Source organism: Herpailurus yagouaroundi, unplaced genomic scaffold (genome assembly GCF_014898765.1).
Source record: "Herpailurus yagouaroundi ecotype Mexico unplaced genomic scaffold, PumYag 29, whole genome shotgun sequence".
Taxonomy (NCBI): Eukaryota; Metazoa; Chordata; class Mammalia; order Carnivora; family Felidae; genus Herpailurus; species Herpailurus yagouaroundi.
In genome coordinates this window covers 42,827,908-42,848,882 of record NW_024412377.1, presented here as the reverse complement: position 1 = coordinate 42,848,882, position 20,975 = coordinate 42,827,908, and the positions used below count along the sequence as shown (strand labels likewise).

The 20,975-nt window shown below is 53.5% G+C and overlaps 1 protein-coding gene across 2 annotated transcripts in view; it reads right to left on the bottom strand.

The window, feature by feature from the left end:
• The window catches only part of TCOF1 (treacle ribosome biogenesis factor 1), a 38,580-nt gene that overhangs the window by 13,018 nt on the left and 4,587 nt on the right, over window positions 1–20,975 (bottom strand). For both annotated transcript variants that reach the window (XM_040497732.1, XM_040497741.1), the window contains exons 3-18: window positions 19,732–19,871; window positions 17,394–17,467; window positions 16,458–16,644; window positions 15,779–15,852; window positions 14,014–14,244; window positions 12,315–12,527; window positions 11,864–12,097; window positions 11,517–11,681; window positions 11,180–11,362; window positions 10,768–11,019; window positions 10,480–10,677; window positions 4,905–5,042; window positions 4,524–4,709; window positions 4,243–4,446; window positions 3,942–4,082; window positions 1,380–1,490 (exon numbers count right to left, since the gene is read on the bottom strand). In XM_040497732.1, the coding sequence (XP_040353666.1) occupies window positions 1,380–1,490; window positions 3,942–4,082; window positions 4,243–4,446; window positions 4,524–4,709; window positions 4,905–5,042; window positions 10,480–10,677; window positions 10,768–11,019; window positions 11,180–11,362; window positions 11,517–11,681; window positions 11,864–12,097; window positions 12,315–12,527; window positions 14,014–14,244; window positions 15,779–15,852; window positions 16,458–16,644; window positions 17,394–17,467; window positions 19,732–19,871 (2,731 nt within the window). The remainder of the gene's footprint in view (window positions 1–1,379; window positions 1,491–3,941; window positions 4,083–4,242; window positions 4,447–4,523; window positions 4,710–4,904; window positions 5,043–10,479; window positions 10,678–10,767; window positions 11,020–11,179; window positions 11,363–11,516; window positions 11,682–11,863; window positions 12,098–12,314; window positions 12,528–14,013; window positions 14,245–15,778; window positions 15,853–16,457; window positions 16,645–17,393; window positions 17,468–19,731; window positions 19,872–20,975) is intronic.

Genomic DNA, 20,975 nt, shown 5'->3' with positions numbered 1-20,975 from the left:
GATGTTCATTGTAATTGTGTTAGTCCGCCCCCGCAGAGAAGGGCGAGGCAGCCCCCTCCCTCCCAGCTGTCCCGATCCGGAGCAGAGAAGGCACAGAGAAGGTGGCCTCGTAAGGGTGCCATGGAGAGCTAGAGGGCAATGCTGAACCGCCTTCCTCCTTCCCTGGAGAGGAGTGGGGAGGCAGTGCTGGGCAGCGAGCAGAGCACGGACGGCCTGGGTTCAAATGCCAGGTCTGTCCACTTGGCACTGGCCGTGTGATGCTGGGGTAGGTCGCTCGACTTCTCTGAGCCTCATTCCTTCCTCCTTAAAATGGGAATAAAAGAGGGACCTACCCTCACAGGGCTGTTGTAGGAATTACAGAGAATAACGACGTATGGCGTTTAGCACAGTGCTTGGCACACACAAAGTGACCAACAACGTCAGATGTAGCCATTCGTCAGGATTTTTATAATCCTTGCTACTGAGAAGAGAAAGGCAGTGAACCCCGTGCCCCACCACTCGGGGTGTGCAAGCACATGTGAACTTGCTGATGGACTGGTCAGCACATGGTATGGTATGTGCGGGAGACGGTTAAGGAGACCCCACTCATCTGGTAACTGGAGGACTTGCGTCCCTGAGGGGACCTGGCAGAAGCTTCTAGGCACTTGGGGCTAGAGGACAAAGGGCAATTTTAGAAATTGCTAGAAAGGCTGGGGTTCACACAGGCCTGAACACCAGTCTTGTAGACTTAGGAAGCTGGGGAGACCCGGAGGGCTTGGTCCCAACCACAGGGGTGCAGCTGGGGAGGGCTTGGGGTGCAGCAGAGCACGTGAACGTGTGCCACAGGTGCGCCAGCACGGTCTGCCCCCTGGCTTCAGACAAACCCCGTGGGGAAGGCTCCCAGGGCCACACACGAAACAGAGAGATACAAGGAGGCAGGGGGCCGGCGTCTACCTCCGCCTTGGCTTCTTATGGGTCACGGGTATTTGGGGAATTGACTTCAACTCACTGGGCTCTGACTCCTGACACAGCAAATGGGCAAAAGCACGTGCCCTCCTACAGCAGAGCACAGACGCAGGAGGGGGACTGTTACTCTGCCTGCTTCAGTGGAAACGTCTGGGCCTCAGAATGGTTAAGATGTGCCCGTGGTCACGGAACTGGTGGCCGGGAGAGCTGGTGTTGACCTACACTGGCTCTGAAGCCTAATGTTCAAGGATGCTCTGTTGCCCCCCTCCCAGGGGTTACTGTGAAGATGGATGTATCAAAACAGAGGGAAGAGTCCAGGAAATTGTGAAGTGCCGTTTAAATGGCAAAGAGCTGCCCTCGCCCCCACTCCACCCACCCGAGGCCCACTGCCCTGCTCTGAGTCTGCAGTGTCTCAAAGAGAAGGCAGGGCCTACCTGGCTGGCTGGGAGCTCCTCGCCACTGCTCTCCGAGGACCCTCTGGCATTCTTCTCTGGACGTGCTGGGGCCAGGGTCTTGCTTCTGGCAGTTTTGGAGTCACTCTCCTTCTGAGGGGACAAGCAGACGGGTAGGGGAGAGACGGTGTTAGCTGAGGAGGACCACAGCCAGTGAGCAATGACCCTCACACACGCTGGCTGTCCACGGAAGGCAGCACGGCCCCTTACTACACGCACAGGAGGACAGCTGCCGGCTTGGCCTGCCCCATAGCCAGTGGAAACACAGGCTTCCACTCTGCGAACACCCCTTGCCGAGTGTACTCTTGAAAGGGATGTGCGAGTCAGACCCACTAACAGCTGAGGGCTGGAGTGCTGTTGGCCAGGCGTCTGAATGAGGACAGAGCAGCCCAGGATGAGGTTGCAGAGGTGAGCCAGCGGCCCCAGCACAGCTCACATCTGGCTGTAACACCCCCAGGGAAAGGCAGGAGCCAGCTGGAGGTGGCCCAAGGCTGCCATCCCCTCCTGCCAGGCCAGGCATACACGAGGAAGGCTGGCTGGGCAGAAGCTGCTGTCGGGGGGCCAGAGGAGCAGGCACCAGGGGAAACCAGCTCAGGGGAGCCCAGGGCAGGGCAGAGGCCCCTCTGCACTACTCAGCCCAGCACCAAAGTGGCTGAGCCACTTAGGTTGCCCGAATCCAATTTCTCAAGAGACACTAGAAGATCCCGAAAATGGTGTCACTTCCTAATCTTTAAATGGGTCAGCTACAACCCATGCTGCAACTGCCATGCCCCCATGTGTTCCTTGCTAACAGAACCCCAACTCTGCTCTGGTAGTCTCTCTGCCCCCCACCAGGCTCTGAGGAGGGTGGCCCTTTCTCCCAACCAATCACAGAACCACAAGACCCTTGCCAATGAGCAGTTTGGGGTTGGTTTTTTTTTTTTTTTTTTTTTTTTTGGTCGGGGAAGTACATGTCCTAGATCTGGACAAGGAGATAAGGGGTAAGGAGGTCAGCTGGGGGACTTCCTAGCTTTTCTGGAGGTGCTGCAGCCCTGCCCCGACAATGAGGCAGGTAGAGCATAAGAAATCAAGGTTACCAATGATGCCGAGCTGAATGGACCACCTTTAGAGCAGCGTTACCCCAAAACGTTGTACCCAAAACTAGGAGATGGCCAATCCCCTTTAAGCTCTTGCAGTTAGGTTTTCTCCTGAAGATTCAGATGTCCTGATACAGGAAACCACTTGAAACTTAAAAAACAAAAACACACCAAAATACTGCATGTCTAAACACGGCTGGGACCCTTGTGTCTTAGTCTGGCACTGAGGCCCCCCAAAAATGGTACTGGTAACGAGCAACTAGAAGTGAGTATTGCCTACAGGATGGCTGGCCTTTGTGGAACACACCTGACTTCACATCCTTTCCCCTTGGCAACCCCTGCCCTCGGGCCCCAGAGTGCCTAGCTCCACTTTTTTGTCTGGTGAACCCCTGGTCTTCCTTCCTTCAAGTTCTGCTCAATCATCTCTTTGGGCCTCTCAGAGACCTGTTCTCCCAGTTCCATCGGACAGAGCACTACCAGAATATTCCTCAATAATACAGCCACTTCATCTTGCCCTACTGACTACAAGTCCCACTGAGGGCAGGGCCAACATCTTTTATCCCTCTATGTCTACCAGCAAGAGAGGGCACTTGTAGTTGGTCTCATGCATTGAAGGCAGAAGTCAGTGCTAGGAGTGCTCAACAGACTTCTTGGTACTTGTTTTACATGTGAAGAAAACAGGAATCTAAGAGGGGATGGGGCTCAGCCTGGCACAGCGATTCCCCTTAAGAAATGAAGATCTGGGGGCAGATGGGTGGCGCAGTCAGTTAAGCATCTGACTTTGGCTCAGGTCATGATCTCATGGTCATGAGTTCGAGCTCCGCGTCAGGCTCTGTGCTGACAGGTCAGAGCCTGGAACCTGCTTTGGATTCTGTGTCTCCCTCTGTCTCTGCCCAACCCACTCGCCTTCTGTCTCCGTCTCTCTCAAAAATAAACATACATTAAGAACAAAAAACCAAAAAAACAACACGAAGATCTGGCCACCCGAAGGGTACATTTCTACAAGGTCACAACTGGCTGCTGGGGCTGACAAGGACCGTGTTTCTAGATGGGGCAAGAGCTCTCCAGTTTGCCCTGGCTGCCACCACCCGCTACGGTCTCTCCTGACACCGAGGCTCGATGCTGACCACCAGGCCTATGTACATCATTTCCAGCACATGTCTGAGCCCGAGAAGTCCTGGAGTTTGTCCCCCCTGGACTTCTACAGGACACAGCTGCTCCTGCTGCATTCTGCAAACAGAAGGAAGACCGTCCGGAAAAAAAAGTTGGTTCCTCATTCCCTCCCTCTCTCCACTCCCCAGGCTTCACACCAGATGAGCTCTCCGTGGAGAGATGTACACACCTACATGAGGGCCCAGGTGAGGGACGGGTCTCCCTCCAGCTCCCCAGGGGACGCATGGTACCTGCCTCCCAGTCCAAGCCTCCTCAAGACTCCCTGTGACATCTCTGGATTCTTGGCCTCGTTTACCTTGGCAGGAGTCATTGGTCTAGGCTTCTGTGGGGCCGGTGTGTCCACTCGTGCTGGGGGAGCCTTGGTAGATTTAGGAGTGCCTGCGACACCTTTCGTCAGGGAGGCCTTGCTCTGGGGGTGGTTTACAGCAGGTTTCACCTAGAGACATGGAAGACAGCAGGTGGGATAAGGATCCGGGAGTCGCAGCCTCGATCTGGTCTTCGTTCCTCACCTGGCCCCGAACCCAAGTTCTGAGCGAGGAGTGGGTGGCGGTGGCTCAGAGGCCCCGCGTGGCAGCCGCCTCCTCGTTAGGCCTCACCTGGGCTGGTGCCACCACCGCCTCCTCCTCCTCACTGTCAGACTCCTCCTCACTGCTGCTCTCCGAGTCCTCCTCTGGCTTCCTGGCCTGGGTGGCCACGGCTCCTGACTTCCCGGGGGAGACTGCTGCAGCCCCTTTCCTGGCGAACCCCTTGCCAGGGGCTGAGGCAGTTCTGACCTGGGGGGTCTTCCCCGAGGGCTTCGCCTGGAGTGAGAGAAACAGTCAGGGGAGGGAGTGAAAGGGACAGCACGGGGCTGCTCTCGGTCCTCCCCGGGCCTCACCTGAGCGGGGGCTCCCCCGTCACTGTCGGACTCCTCTTCGCTGCTCTCTGAGCCCTCCTGTGGGCCCCTGACTGGCCCTGGCTGGGCCTTGGCTGCCGTGGCCACTGCTTTCCCCAGAGCTGCCACAGACCCCTGGCCCCTCACTGAGACAGCATTGCTCTGGGGGGTTCTTGCTGTTGGCTTTACCTGAATCGTGAAGAGGTAAGTGTATTGGGGAAGGAAGTCGACAACAGGGTTCCACTTCGATTAAGCCCCACCCACGATGTGACCGTACGGAAGTCCCTTCTGCCCGCGCAGGGCCCTTGTCCAGGAGGAGGCAACTGCTTGGTCCCCCTCTCCACCCCACCTCTGGCACCTCCCGGGGCTTCTGGTCCCCCTTGCCTTGGCCGGGGACTCCTGTTTGGCTTGAGCTGCTGCAGTGGCCACTTTTCCGGGAGCAGACGCTGCCCCTTTGGCTGAAGCTGTTCTGGTGGAAGCTGGGTTGGCTTTGGTCTGTGGGGTTTTCGCTGAGGTCTTCACCTGGAAGGAGAAACAGGGATGACAGAACGGACAAGGTGAGGTGCAGCAGGGTGGTTAGCCAAGAACACGGATTCTGGAGTCAGAGGCCCGAACTTGGATTCTTGTTCTTCCATTTAATGGCTGTGTGAAGTTGGGCAAACCATTGACCTCACTGGGCCTCAGTTTCCCCCTCTGTAAAATGGAGGTCATAACAAGGCCCACCCACAGGGTTATTATGAGGATTAAATGACAGATTCATAATGTTTAACATGGTGCCTGGCACATAATAAGCACTCCTGTAAACTTATTATCGTGAGCACTTTTCTTAATGTTAGCTAAGTACAAGCCTACCCAGAGCACAGGTGTTTTCCAGGCCCCTTTTCAGCTGGGCAGCCATGAATTTAACTTCTGGCTAACAGAATGGAAGTTGAGTACACGATTCGACATCCTTACACATGCAAAAAAACATGTGTCTTCTTCCTCCCAACTGGAAGAAATGTTGAGGTAACAGCTGGAGCTCAAGCAGCCATCTTAGTCTATGAGGAGGGAGCCGACACTCAGCATGGCAGAACAAGATAGAAAACCACTGTTGTTTCTTCCATTTCACCTAATCTTAGCGGCTATCCAGGTGATCCCCAAAAAGCCTGTTGGGGTATCCAACCAAGCACAGACTAGAGAGATGAGAGCAACAAAGAATAAAATCTCTGACTGTGAGATTGTTGATAAGGGTATGAAAGCAAAGCCTGCTGATGTAAAGTAGAATGAGGAATTTGACAGCCTGTCTAGGCCCCTGCCTCATTCAGAGAGGCCACCTAATCAGTGACATCCCCCACAGCCCAGCTTCCCTCATCCACACAAGACCAAGTGAAATTAAGAATCAGGACTTCAAGAAAGAAAACCCTCTAGAGCACAGACTGTGTCTGATAAAGGTCAAGGTGCTCATGAGCACCAAAAAATCATCCTGAGGGGAGCAATGTGTTTACCTACATTTAAGAAAACAAAAGACACCAGGACAAAGTTGACCTAACAAGTCTCAGTAAACTTAAAAGGGCTGAAATCATACCAAATATGTTCTCCTGCCACAATGGGATTAAATTAGAAATCAACCACAAAAAGTAATCTGCATAGTCCCAGATATTTGGAAGTTAACCCACTTCTAAATAACCCATGGGTCAAAGAATAATAAAAAACCCAACATTTCAAAATTCATGGGATAAAGTTAATGCAGTCCTTACAGGGAAATTCACTGCATTAAACACTTACATTAGAAAAAAGGAGAAGGACCCGGGTGGCCTCCAACTGCTTTTTTCTGCTGAGGTCATGATCTCACATTTTGTGAGATGGGTCCTGAGTAGGGTGTAGGGCTTCATGATGTCAGTGGGGAGTGGGGGGAGTGGTATGTGTGTGTTCCACTAGCCTGCTTAGGATTTTCTCTCCCTAACCAGCCCCCCCCACCCTCTTGTGTGCGCTCTCTCAAAATAAATACGTAAATAAATTTTTAAAAAGTAAGAAAAAGAGAAAAGAAAAACAAGAGCTACAATAAACAATTAAAGATTCCACCTTGGGGTGCCTGGGTGGCTCAGTAGGTTGAGCTTCCGACTTTGGCTCAGGTCATGATCTCACTCACGGTTTCTGAGTTCAAGCCCCACATCGGGCTCGCTGCTGTCAGCACAGAGCCTGCTTCAGATCCTCTGTCCCTCTCTCTGTCCTTCTCTCGCTTGTGCACTCTCAAAAATAAATGCACATCTTAAGAAGCTAGAAAGAAAGAGCAAATCAAACCCAAAAGAAGGAGTAATAAAAATAAAGATCAAAGCAGATGGGGTTAAGTCTCCAGCTCTTGATTTCAGCTCAAGTCATGATCTCACAGTTGTGAGATTAAGCCTGTATCGGGCTCCTCCTTGCTGGGCATGGAGCCTTCTTAAGATTCTCTCCTCCCTCTGCCCCTCCTGCCCCCCACTTTCTCTTAAAATATACATATACATGTACATATATATACATATATATATACACACACACATATATATATATATGAGTGGAAATTAACAAAATAAAAACCACAAAATAAATCAATGGAACCATAAGTTGTTTCTTTGAAAAGAACAAAATTGGTAAGTCTTTAGCTAGGCTGACCAAGAAATAGAAAACACAAATTACCGAAAATTAGGAAGAAGGCAGGACATCACTATAGACGCTATGGAAATTAAAAAGAATTATAGGGAATATTATGAACAAATTTATGCCACCCAATTAGACAATGGAGATGAAAACACACAAGTTTCTAGAAAGGCAGAAATTATTAACTGTGCACAAAATCACTAAAAGGTACAAAATAGAACTGACTCAAGAAGAAAGAAAACCTGAATAGACCAATAGTCAATTTTCAAAATTGATTCAGTAATTAAAAATCTTCAGGGCACCTGGGTGACTCAGTTGGTTAAGCGTCCAACTTCGGCTCAGGTCATGATCTCACAGTTCTTGAGTTTGAGCCCCACACTGGGCTCGCTGCTGTTACCGAAGATCCGGCTTTGGATCCTCTGTCCACAGCTCTCTCTGCCCCTCTTCCCCGCTTGCATGCTCTCTCCCAAAAATAAACACTAAAAAACCAAAAAATCTTCCACACACAAAAAATACAGGCCCAGATGGCTGTATTGGTGAATTCTACTAAGGAAGAAATAATACCAATCCAACATAAACCCTCAGAAAACAAAGGAGAGAATACCACCCAACTTACTTTCTGAGGCCAGTTATCAGGGCAATACCAAAGCCAGGCTAAGACATCACATGAAATTTACAGACTAGTATTCCTCATGGATATAAAGACAGAAACCCTTAACAAATGATGAGCAAACCAAATCCGGCAAGAAAAAGGAGTATACACCATGACCAAGTGGGATTTATCACAAAAACAAAAGGTTGATTTAACACCTGAAAACCAACTAAGCGTAACACACTGCATTAATAGAACAAAGGAAAAAACCAGTAAGATCACTTCACCAGAAAAAAGCATTTGACAAAAATTCAACTAATAAAAACTCTCAACAAACTAGGAATAGAAAAGAGCTTGGGGCACCTGGCTGGCTTGGTCAGTAGAACATGTGACTCTTGACCTCGGGGTTATGGATTCGAGCCCCATGAGGGTGTAGAGATTACTCAAAGATAAAATCTTTAAAAAAAAGAAAAAGAAAAGAACTTTCTCATCCTGATAATGGGAATCTTTGAAAAACTTATAGCTGACATCCTATTAAACAGTGAAAGACTGAGTGCTGTGCCCTAAATTAAAAACAAGGCAAAGGTGTCTGCTCTCACTACTGCTATTCACCATTGTACTGGAGGTTCTAGCCAGTGCAGTAAGACAAGACAAAGAAATAAAAGCCGTCTAGATTGAAGAGGAAAAAGTGAAGCTGTCCTTATTCAGACAACAAGATCTGTATATAAAAAAACCCTAGGGAATCTATAAAAGCCATGAAAATTGATAAGCAAATGTAACGTCATCACAGGACGGAAGATCAACATACAAGGCAAGGTCAGACTCCAAAGGCACTCTACCACTCACGCAGCCATTCCTCACACTCTGACTGACCAGCTCTCCCACCCTTCTCACACAAAGGCTCTCTTCCTATAGCATTTCAACCGAGAATCACCTCCTTCCTTGGTCTTTGGCACATCTGGTGTTCCAGAACCAATCCTGTCTTTGTTACGTTATTTTGAACCTCAGCTCTCACATAGATGGTTTCCTTTGAGCTGGGTGAGGTCTCTGAGCAGACCAGCGACTACGTGTCTCACTTCTGACCCCAGCTACACTGAACAGTGTGGAACCCACTTAGTATGTACAGACAGCATTTTGAGAGTGAGGCCACACAAGTATTATTTCATTTAATCCTCCTAACCCCGTAACAGGGGCTTAATGAGCCTTATCCTCCAGACAAGATTCCCATCAGACCCGCCGGTCTCAGTGGGGGCAATTCAGGCCTCTTGAAATTAGGCAAGGCACCATCTCCTGACAGGGCACCAGGCTAGAAGGCTGGGCCCCTAGAGAGGGATTAGCCGCTTTGTTTTGCACCTTGGGAGGAAGTAAGGCCCCACAACATAATCATGTCTGTGGTTGGAAAAGTTTGGGCCAAAATGTAGCAGGAGGAAGCATAAAAGGCAAAGGCTTCTGAGGCGGGCACGCTGGGGCGCAGGCCCAGCTGACCCTCATTGGCTTGCTGAGCTGAAGCTGGTCAGCAAACAACTCTTCTAAGCTCTAATTTCCTCCTCCAGAAACGAAAGCAAATGAACACCTATCTAATGGTATTGGTGGGAGGTTCAGATGGGGAGACAAATACTTAGGCGATGGGCACAGTGAAACTTTTCAGGCGTTGGTCTGGAATGTGTCTGCAGCGTGGAAACGGGACAAGAGCTGCTGGGCTGGGACTCCAACAGGGCCCACACGCACCTGTCAAATCACAGGACCCTGGGTCCCACAAGGCAACTGTGAGAGGGGGACAAAAGAAAATCCCATAGAAAACACGTGCTCTGGTACAGGGAAAATAGAAATGACTAATTTGTGAGTGGTTATTGGGGGGGGAAAAAAGAGCGACAATCACAAATAAACCATGGGTGAGCATGAGGTGTGAGCCATCTTCACTTTTCCCAGCTCAACTCTTCCAGGCTGGGAGGGGACTCCTGATTCTGTTCCCCATCAGCCTGGCCCACCCTCAGGGAGGCAGAGGAGTGAGCTTGCTGTGTGCACAGGGCCCTTGCTGGGTACGGTACATGAGATCTCATTAAATTCTCAACCCTGTGACAGCTAATTTCCAATTTACAGAAGAGTCAATAAAGGCCCTGATAGGTAGGAATCAATTGGTAGGAAATGGGGCCAGGACTTGAACCCAGGCAGTCTGGCTCCAAGCCCCCTGCTCTGTCTGCCACTGCATCATTTCCCCCAGTGATCCCACCAAAACGCTCTGCTCGGGGCAGCTCCCTCAGGCCAGGCTTCTTTGCCTGGAACACTGCATTTCCCCTGGCCAGATCTTTCAAGCCTACAATTCCAATGCCACTTCCTCCAGGAGGCCTTCCCTCTGGGGAAACCCCGAGACGCTACCACCGGCAGTGCTGTAACCCAGGTACGTGATCTATTTTCCACCTTATCACATTATGCTGGACTAGCCTGTGTGCACATCCACGCCCCCATCTAGACTGGGAACTCCCTGAGGGAGACAGGGCAGCACCAGGCAGAGGAGCGCTCCACAGAGCTTGCGGGTGGCATAAGGAGTCTCAATGGGAGCTGAGAAGGCCACGGGGGAGACTACACCTCTGACGGGAGGAGACCGAGTGAAAAGTGGGGAACCAGGCTGAGTTGAGGCTGCCCTCGAGGCTTCTGCACAGCCAGGGGCAAGCCCAGCCCAGAAAAGCCCCTCCTCAGCCCTGCCCCGGGCCCTGGTGTGGGCGGGATGGGCTGGCTCTTCCCAGGCCTCACCTGGGCTGGGGCTGCAGTCACCTCCTCACTGTCTGATTCCTCCTCACTGCTCTCTGAATCTTCCTGCACCTCAGCTTTAGCCGGGGCCACTGCAGGCCCTGCCTTCCCAGCGGGTACTGGGACAGCCCCTTGGCCCGAGGACCCCTTGGTGGGTGCAGAGGCAGCTTTCACCGGGACGCTTTTACCCGCAGACTTTGCCTGGAATGACAAGGAAGAGACACACATCTCAGGAGGTCAAAGGGCGGCGAGAGGACTAGCCCCGAATCTGCCAGACCAACTTGGCCCCACCTGTCCTGCTGGTGGGGCAGGAGTGGTCTCCTCCTCACTCTCCGACTCCTCGCTGCTTGAAGAGGCCTCGGGCCTCTGGGCGCCCCTGGCCAGAGCTGGGGATGAGGCGCAGGCTGGAGAGGATGCAGCTCCTGCCTTCCAAGGGGCTGGCGTGCCCACTCGCACCGGGGGAACCTTGGCAGGTGCAGGGGTAACGGGGGTGCCCTTCTTTGGAGGGGCCTGGGTCTGGGGTGTTTTCATAGCTGGTTTTGCCTGAGAGGAAGAAGTCAGAAGCTAAAGAAGGAGCCTGAGCTCAGAGCCCCCATCTGTTCTGGGGTGGAGCCCCGCCGCCATGCCTCCCCACAGCTTCCCGGGGAGCCGACGGGTGCCAGTGGCTCAGGTCAGGCCGTGGGGCAGCCCCTCCCGGGCCCACCTGGGCTGGAGCCACGGCTGCAGGTGCCTCCTCTTCACTGTCTGACTCCTCCTCACTGCTCTCTGACTCGTCCTTGCACTTTTCGGCCTTGCCCTGGGTGGCTGCAGGCCCTGCCTTCTGAGGGGGCCCCGTGGCAGGACGTGAGGCAGCTGTGACCTGGATGATCTTCCCCGAGGACTTTGCCTGCAGAGAGAGACACACAGATCAGGGGAGGGAGCACAAAGTATGGCTGTGTGCAGAGACACCAGAAACCAAGAGGGCAAACAGAGTCAGCGTGTGGGTGTGGGGGCTCCTGACACTGAGGGGGAAGGAAGAAACTTACAGGCAGGAGCCTCACCTGGGCTGGTGCCTCCCCCTCGCTGTCTGACTCCTCCTCGCTGCTGCTCCCTGAGTCCTCCTCCTGCTTCCCTGCTTGGGTGGCTGCAGGCCCTGCCTTCTGAGGGGGCCCCTTCACGGGACCGGAGGCTGCTCTGACCTGGGAGTTTTGCCCCAAGGGCTTTGCCTGGAGTAGCAAAAAACAGGATCAGGGCAGGAGCCCACAGGAGACTAGCCGTGAGGGAAGACCAGGTGAGGAGAGCAAATGCAGGGCACGGGACCCAAGGTGTGGAAGGGGAGGACAAGCTGACAGCCAGGCTCTCCAGAACGGGGCAGACCGCGCCAATGCGGGGCGTCCTGCAGCCTCACCTGAACAGGGCTCGTGGCTAGGGGCACGGCTGCTGGCGCCTCCCCCTCGCTGTCGGACTCCTCAGTGCTGCTCTCTGGGTCTTCTTCCCCCTTCCCCTTCCCCTTCCCCACCTGCGCCTGGGCAGCTGTAGGCCCTGCCTTGCCAGGGGGCACTGGAGGGGCCCCTTTCCTAGGGGACTCCTTGGCAGAGGCTGCAGCAGCTTTGACCTGGGGGGTCTTCCCTGAAGGCTTCACCTGGAGGGAGACAAGCAGAATCAGGAGGGAGCACAAGGGTGGACGTGAGGAGACACAAGAGGCCGGACAGGGCAAAGGATGCCACGCACACCGCAGGGGAGAAGGGGTAGGGCTCCAAGCGTGTCTAGGGCCCTGGCAGACAGAGAGTGGAACCGGTCCTCAGAAGGCCTCCTGCGGAGGGGCACGGCTTCATGGACTCTCCCTCCCCAGGACTCACCTGAAGTGGCGTCTTGGCAGCTGGCGGCTCCTCCTCGCCGTCAGACTCCTCCTCACTGCTGCTCTCTGAATCCTCCTCTGGCTTCCCTGACTTGGCCCGGGCAGCTGCAGGCCCTGTCCTCCCAGGGGGTGCTGGGGTGGCCCCTTTCCCAGGGGTCCCCTTAACGGGGCCCGAGGCGGCCCTGGCCTGGACGATTTTCTCCGAGGCCTTCGCCTAGTAAGAGAGAAAGGGAGGTTTTGTTGCCCTCCTCACCCGCCAGTGTGCCATCAGGACGAAGCCTAGGCCTTAGCTGGGGCTCACGAGAGCCCCCTGTGCTTCTCACTCTCCACCTGGACCGGGGCTCAGGCCCGGCCCGACAGCTTCTCTCTCACTCCTGGGGCCTTTGCAGCCTTGCCCAGCTCACTTGGCCACCGCTGCCTCCTCCTCTAGGTCCGAGATACACACCAGTTCCTCGTGGCAGTTCTCCCCGACACCCCTGCGTCGCTCCCGGAGTCACCCACACACAGGCATCAGAGAGAGGCTCCCTCGGCTGGGCTCCCGTCAGCGGGCGAGCCCTGAGAGCACAGGCTCCACGGCTGGCGTGGTCGACCACTGTACTCCGGGTCACAATTCTCTCTCCCACTGCCACATCAGGGCCCGGGCACTTGCCGTGCTCCCCAGCAGAACGACCGTTGTCCAGATGTCCACGTGGCACACACCCCCGCCCTGCTCCTTCAGGCCCGCAACGTCTCTGTAAGGCCTTCCCTAAGCCGCTGTTTTAATGACCATTCCTACAGCCCGCCCTCCGCCCCCGCCCCCTTACCTTCCTCATTACCACCCAGCAAGATGAACTTTATTTTACTTATTGTATCTCTCCTTTACCATCCGGCCCTGGGCTGGGACCTCCATTCCTGGGCCTCACCGGGTCAGCTTCGGGGCCTTTTACCACCACTGTCTGATGCTTCCTCCTCCTGGCTCTCCGACTCCAACAGCTTCCCAGCCCCTCTGCTTTCCCTTCAGATGCACCCAGAGTCTTGGCCACCCAGCCCAGAGGAGTGGGTCCCGGCAGATGGAAGGTAAAGATTCCTGTTAGCTAAGAAGCCATGATTTGGCCGAAGAAGCCAGAGGACTAGGCAATTAAAACTTAAGTCCCGGGGCGCCTGGGTGGCGCAGTCGGTTAAGCGTCCGACTTCAGCCAGGTCACGATCTCGCGGTCCGGGAGTTCGAGCCCCACGTCAGGCTCTGGGCTGATGGCTCGGAGCCTGGAGCCTGTTTCCGATTCTGTGTCTCCCTCTCTCTCTGCCCCTCCCCCGTTCATGCTCTGTCTCTCTCTGTCGCAAAAATAAATAAATGTTGAAAAAAAAATTAAAAACAAACAAACAAAAAAAACCTTAAGTCCCTTCACAATAGGACCGGCTGGCCATATCCCATTCTCGAGACAGGGAAACTGAGGTAAAGGGGAGTTGCTGACAGAGAGGAGGGTGCAAGGCCACCCTGTGGGAAGTAGCTCTTCCAGGCTGCGGTTCACACAAGAAGGCAATTTCCATAGGGGACTGACAAGCCCAGCTGCCCTTGTCCTTCATTTTCATACCCCCACCTCCTGCTCCCCAAACCCCAAGGTCAGTCTTATCTGGCAGAGGCCAGGTGCTCCTTATATAGCCATTCGGCAGCCTCCGGGGGACCTGAGGACGCCGAGGAGTGGTCTGCCCCCAGGACTCACCTGGTGGGGCGGCTCCAAAGGGGCCCCCTCCTCACTCTCAGACGACTCCTCACTGCTCTCCGAGTCCTCTTCTGGCTTCTTGGCCTTGCTGGCTAGGGTCAGGGCACCTCCTCTGACTTGGGGTGTCACATCCCCTGCCTTCCCAGGGGTTGGGGCTGCCCCTCTCCCTAGGGAGTCCTTGGCAGGGGCTGGTGAGGTTTTGACCTGGGGTGGTTTTACTGAAGGTTTCACCTGGAACAAGAGGATGCAATTAGAGAAGAAATAATAGTCTTTGCCTCTGAGGGCTATGAGAGGCTTCATGGTTTACAATCCCCTTTCCTAACATCATCCAATTCTCAAAGAACTCTGAGTCACATGCTATCTTTACACCCATTTTCCAGAGAGGGACAAGAAGCTCAGGGAGGTTAAGTCACTCAAGACCAATACTAAGGGCAAAGTCACGACTAGAACCCATGTCTGTGTCGCCTTGGGGCTGCCCCATGGTGGAACTCCCATCCACCATGCTCCCCTGCTGCCTGGGACACAGGGGAAGCCTCTCTCAGCCAGAAGGCCCACCCTATCTGCCCCTTCAACTACAGGGGTATCCGATCATGACGGCCTTCCCAGGGGCTGGGAGGCCAGGATCTGAATGCCAGTCTTGCCGAGGTACCCTGGGCACATTCCTTTCCTCCATGGGCTCTTTCTTAGACTTCTAAAATTCTGACGTTCCTAAGGCAGGCAGTGCCCTACCTCCACATCTGTCATCAGGTAGATTTCACCTGACCCTGGGTTTCTGGAGCAGCCATCTCCTCAATCGCAAACTCCTCGCTGCTGCCAGGGCCCTGTGCTGGCCTCTGGCCCCCCAAGGCTGTGTGTTTGGCTGCTGGTTTCCCGGGGCCAAGTAGGAACGGGAGCCTGGGTGCTCTTATGGCTGTACCCAGCGCCTGAAAGTGGGGATGGACGTGGGAAGAGAACAGGCCTTGGGTAGATGGGAGGAAGGTCTCCACCTTCACAGGTTACTGGGTGAGGCAGGAGGTGAGAAGTACTCCAGGCACCCCAGGGATGTAGCCCCTGCCTACCTCTGATCTCCTCTTAATTAAGGCACTTTCCCATCATTCACATTCTTGTTAGGGCCCCTCAGGGCTCTCTACATTCTCCCTTTATAGTAACCATGAGCACTGCGGTCAGACTTCTGAGGGACCCCCCCACCTCCCACATCCCCATAGCAGCAGCAATCATGCACCTCGTGCTGCCACTAGATTCCCAAGGCCCGGCTGCACAATAAGGAAGGACTTCCGGGTCACAGTTCAGAGCAGAGATGAGGCCACAGACCAAGACCTGACCGTCTCTGACCAAGCGCCCAGGCCTGGCATCCACCCAGAACCACTCAGCAGCCTCGCCCAACTCACCCGGACCACACCGCAGGACAGCCACCCGCCTGCCCCTGGGCTCATGCAGCTCTTTCTGCTTGAACCCTGCCCCCACATCCCTTCCTGGAGAATCCCCTGTGCGTCAAGGCCCTGCTCCAGTGCCACCTCTTCCAGGAAGCCTTCCCTGGTCTCACAGGCTGGACGGTGTCTCTCCCCCACAACCCTAGACCTTTTTCACACCTGCGGTGTGACGACAGCATCTGGCTCTGCTCCCCAGGCCTCAGCCTTCCCAGCTCCCGGTCACCCTGAAACACTTGCTCGGTTGATTTGGCCCCGCTGGTGTGCGAAGCCCCGGCCAGGCCCCTGGGAGGGTTAGAGGTTTGCAGAGGCAGCTCCTGAGGACGGGTGGCAATTACCTCCACATATGTCTCATCGCTCGAGGTGGAGGTCTCCTCACTGGAGCTGTCAGCCTGGCTGGCCGATGCCATTCCTGGGGGACGAAGCAGGAGAGGACTGAGGGCCTGCCCTTCCGGACTCCCCTCCCCGGCTCTCTGCCAGGCAAGGAAATGAGACGCAGGTGCCTGTGCTCGCTTCCCGAGTGCGGACCTTCAGCCCCACCTACCTTGAAGCCCCACAGCTGAGGCACGTGCCACTCGTACGCTTGTGTTGCCCACACCTCTGTGACCCCGGGAAGGCTCATGCTAGGTCCTACCACACACAAGCCACCGTCTGCTAGTCCGGGCATCTCCTTCCATCATCACACTGAGGCAGGCAGGGCAAACGCCTATTTCACACGAGAAACTGGAGCGAACCCAGGCCTCGGTTTAGCCTCAGCCTCCGCAGTGGGCCCTGTACCCAGCTGAGAGCAATAAACCAGAAAATGCTCCACCATCACCTGGGCTGCTCAAACTCTCTTAGCAAAGCCTGACATGTCCCTGCAGCAGACCCTCCCTTATTGGGGCGCCACGGGACCTTACTGTCATGGAGACAGACCTCTAAATTCCAGAATGTCCCAGAGCTTGACAAAGCAGTGCCGGGCCTGCCTCCCCAGCCCAAACTCAGGGGGCTTGGCGTCTACAAGTTGGGGAAGCTCACCAGGCTTGGCCGTGGTTCTGAGGGCCTGGACACTGCCCTCCTCCTCAGTTTCTGAGGCCAGGATGGTATTCGCTGAAGGCCCTGCTGACTTCTTAGGTGACCTCCCAGACAGAAGGTGGGCCACCGCCTTCCCAGCGGCAGGATGCGGTGTGGAGTTCACCACCTTGCCGGCCTTCTTGGTCTTTGCCTACAAAGGACGGGGGTGACAGACACGCTGGGTGTGGCCTGGTGAATGACCAGCACAGACCACTTCCCAGGCGTAGGAGTTCGGACAGATTACCTCCCTTGGTCTGTTTCTTCACCTTTAAGATGGGGCTGAGAACGGTACCTCCCCTCACAGAGGCACGGAGAAAACCAAATTACAGCTCTTGGGACCCAGGAGTTACTGGCTAAGCGATAACTGGCAGCCTGCTGCGGCCGTCCTCACTACCTCGTGCTGTAGTTGGCGCTCCAGGTATCTCAGGGACGTGTGCTTTACACGTCTGTGACGCTGCTTTGTGGACTACCAGCAACGGTATTCTACCTTCTCAGGAGCTGCAGTCTAGAAAATGGTTTTCCAGCTTTCAGACCCACAGGCGTCTTACTCACTGTGGCGCCCCCACTGCCTCCCACGGTCCCTGGAAAGTAACTGGATCAGTAACAGGCCATTGGCTGAACAGGTGAATGCACGGATGAAGGAGGAAAGAAAGTGTTACAGGTGCATGATGTGCCCAGCGGCCCAAAGCAGTGGGGCATCACCTCCATTTTACAGAAAAGGAAACTGAGGCCCAGAGAGGTAAAGGAGTCACCAGGATCACACAGCTGGTGATAAAGGCCCAGAACTGAATCCAGGTTGGGTAACTGCTCACAACCCTATCCTTCTCTGACACAGGGGACTGTCCCCCTACAGGGCACGTAACTCCCAAAGGACGACAGCTTGGAGGTGGTCCTACTCACCCTGGCTTTTTCTTTCGTGCCTGATGGCACAACTGCCCCCGGAACCGAGGAGTTGGTGGGCGCCAGTCTTGGGGCTGCAAGACACAGACACCCACTGCGTGAACCAGATGAGCTTTTTTTTCTCATTTAAGAACAGCCAACAGGTTTCAGCTCACCTAACGATTCAATTGGTATGGCTGTGCCTGAGCATCTGAGACTGAGCCCAGACTTGTGGGAAAGAGCTCTGGGGTGCACGAGCCACATCCACCAGGAGCGGGAGAGCGGGGCAACACAAAAGCCACGGGTGTGCATCCCCCATGGAGCCCCAACTCCCTGATGGCACGAGACACTGAAGACCCCAGAAAAGGAAGCGCTGGCTCACAGTGCCGCTGCAGACCCCCTCGAAGGCACCACATGACTTCAGGGTGGGCCATCCCCACAGGCTACCACGCTGCGGCCCCGAGAGTCACTCAGCAGGACAGCGGCAGCAGTCAGGCAGCCAGCCCCTGGTCCACAGAGAAAGCTGCTCGGGATTTCAACAGTTTGTACTGGGAAAAGGAGCTGAACTATGAGACCGGGAACTGGTGAGATGTTGAGACCTACAGATTCTGGGTGATCTTCCAGCAGGAAACTTGTCTCCCCAAATGTCAGACAGGGTAAGATTTCTAGGGTATGCTGTGACATGGGACACTGCTGAGATGAATGGCATGGTCTGACTCTCTTCCTGGCATTTAACTCCATCTCCCTCTCTTTTTTAGACACATCTGTAAGTAGAGAGGAAGTACAGCGAACCACACAGTCCCAACCATTACCAGCTTGTGGCCTGTGTGATGTCAACCGGCCTCTCCAGTACCCTTCCCCATCAAGTACTATTCTGAAAAAAAAATGCCAGACATCGTATCATGTTGCCCAGAAACATTTCAGCGTGTTTCTTGCAACGATTCCCTTATCATAGAAAAAATTCATGAGATAAAAATCCATTAAGATCAAATATCAGTCAGTATGAAATTGAACAATTTTTGCTTTTACATAGTGCGTTGGTGTGGAGACGCAAGTATGCACGGCTATCTGTATGACTAGATGCGCAGGGGACAGTTTTAAAGCTACCCACCAGGATGCATTCAGGGGGTAAAAGGGACCCATCCAGGCTAGAATAGAAAACCTCTCATTTTTCTTCCATATGCTTACATATAGTTCAAAGTTGACTTGTTTTGCATTTATGATTTTAAAAGATGAAGATATAAGATATGTATTTAATATGATCTTGAATTTTTTTTTTTTTTTTTTAATTTTTTTTTTTCTTTTTTTTCAACGTTTATTTTTGGGACAGAGAGAGACAGAGCATGAACGGGGGAGGGGCAGAGAGAGAGGGAGACACAGAATTGGAAACAGGCTCCAGGCTCTGAGCCATCAGCCCAGAGCCCAACGCGGGGCTCGAACTCACGGACCGCAAGATCGTGACCTGGCTGAAGTCGGACACTTAACCGACTGCGCCACCCAGGCGCCCCTGATCTTCAATATTTTTAAAAACATGCTCAGGAAAAATAAATGGAAGAATAATTTGCCAAATCGTAGGTGGCAAGAACGTGGGTAATTCTTTTTTCCTGCCTTTTTAACAAGTAATTTGCATATCCATAATGAATCCTGTATTTCCTTTACAATCAGAAAATACATTTAAGAATCAAGAAATCACCTTCTATGTAAGCAAAAGCTAATAACCTTGCAGAGAAAAAGGATGATTCCTCTGTGGAGTCAAAAGTCTGTTGGTTAAAACACAAACTGTCGGGAGGACTTGGGGAGAAGGGGCTGTGAAGGCCTCACGGGGTCAACCCTGCCAATGCTCTGAAACCAGAGTGCCCGGGACAGCCTTCCAGGGCTAACCTGCACACGTCTAAAACAACAGGATAGCCAGCCGCTCCCCCAGCAGCCACAGGTGACGCAGAAAAGTGCCTGCCAACTGCCCTCTCTGAAATCTTTCCAGCAGTTTTTCTACAAACGCAGGCTTCTTTCCACCTGTCAGAATCACCTGGGGGCTTGTAAAAATGTAGCTGTTGTACCCCAAATTAGGCTGTAAGGGCCCAGCTAAGTTTTTGTTCACCACTGGATTCCCAGTACCTCGGACACAACGTCTGCCACGAGAAAGGGTTCAAATAAATACCGCAGTAGATATGTGGGGCCCTCCAGCCTTCTCTCTAGAAGGTCCTGGTCTTCCCAGGGCCCGCTGGAGGGGAACCTGGAGGTGGACTCTCCCCTGGAACAACCCAATATCCAAAAGCCTGTTCCCCAGAGCTGCAGGGCCCTGGGCTGAGCTCCCACTAACACCAATGACCGAGGCTCCCCCGGGGCGCGGGACTCGTACTGGCTTTGGTGGTCCCGGCCTCTGCCTCCTCCTCCTCTTCTGAGCTCTCTGAGCTGCTAATGGGGTCGGACACACGGGTCTTCTTAGCCTGCAGCGCTGCATCTTCCTCTGCCTTCCGCTTCTGGCCAACCTCTGACGTCCTGCAGGACAAGGGTGACTGGATGTACCAACCAGGTGACAAGGGCAAGGCCAGGAGATTTGACAAGAAAGACACCCCCCCCCCGCCCCCAACCCCTGCCAGGAAATGCGCACAGAGTTTGAAAACAGCGTAGATACACTTGTATTCTGCCTTTTCACCCATTTCATACACTGGTTTTACAACTATTAGTCTCCAAAATAATCAGTAAGGGCTGGTGACATTGCATAGTCACAGCAGCTAACCATCACTGACTGGTATGTGCCAGCACCTGTGGGCTGTTCATAGAATCATCTGGGTTCTCCCTCCTCCAGAACTTAGAGCACCTATCGTGCCCTCTTTCTGGAAGCCCTGCTCCTTCTTGTCCCTTAGGCCTCAGGTCCAATACAGCTTCTTCAAAGCCCCTCCCTGATCATAATTCCCCTCCCCCTGACATTCTCCGCTCTGTCATCCTGTTTCATTTTCTTCAGAGCACTTTTCTCTCTCCTGTTATTCTACTTCCTGCCTGACTCCCTCACTACAAGGTCAAACCCGGGGCGGGGGGAGGGGCTGGCAGGAACCTCTGCTAGCTCGTTAAGTATCTTCAGCACATAGCACACATCTCAAAAAATGAACGACTCAGTGACTTGCTCAGGGTCAAAGAGTAAGTTTTGGGCATCGGCAGGACAAGCACCCAGATGGCTCAGTCCCTGGAACTTTCAAGTACCAGCTCCTGTGACCTCACCCTCCCATCCCAAGGGAATCACTGTCTATGTCCCATGTTCTCCAGCTGGGATAGACATGCTCTACCACAGTTTGGGATGTGGGTCCCTTGTTCCCAGGAAGGCCACTTGTTGGGAATCCCCCCTGAAAAACAGGTTTCATTTATTACACTTATCAATTCATTCTGCTGCTCTCCCTCCTCCCAACAGAATGTTTCACAAGGGCAGGGATTTCTCTCTGGTTGTTTCCAGATATATCAAGAACAGTTCTGATGCATAGTAGCTGCTCAATAAATACCTACGGGACAAATGCCTCTGATGGTCAGGTTTAGCACCTGATTTACTACCTTTTTATTTTATTTTATTTTATTTTATTTTATTTTATTTTATTTTATTTTATTTTATTT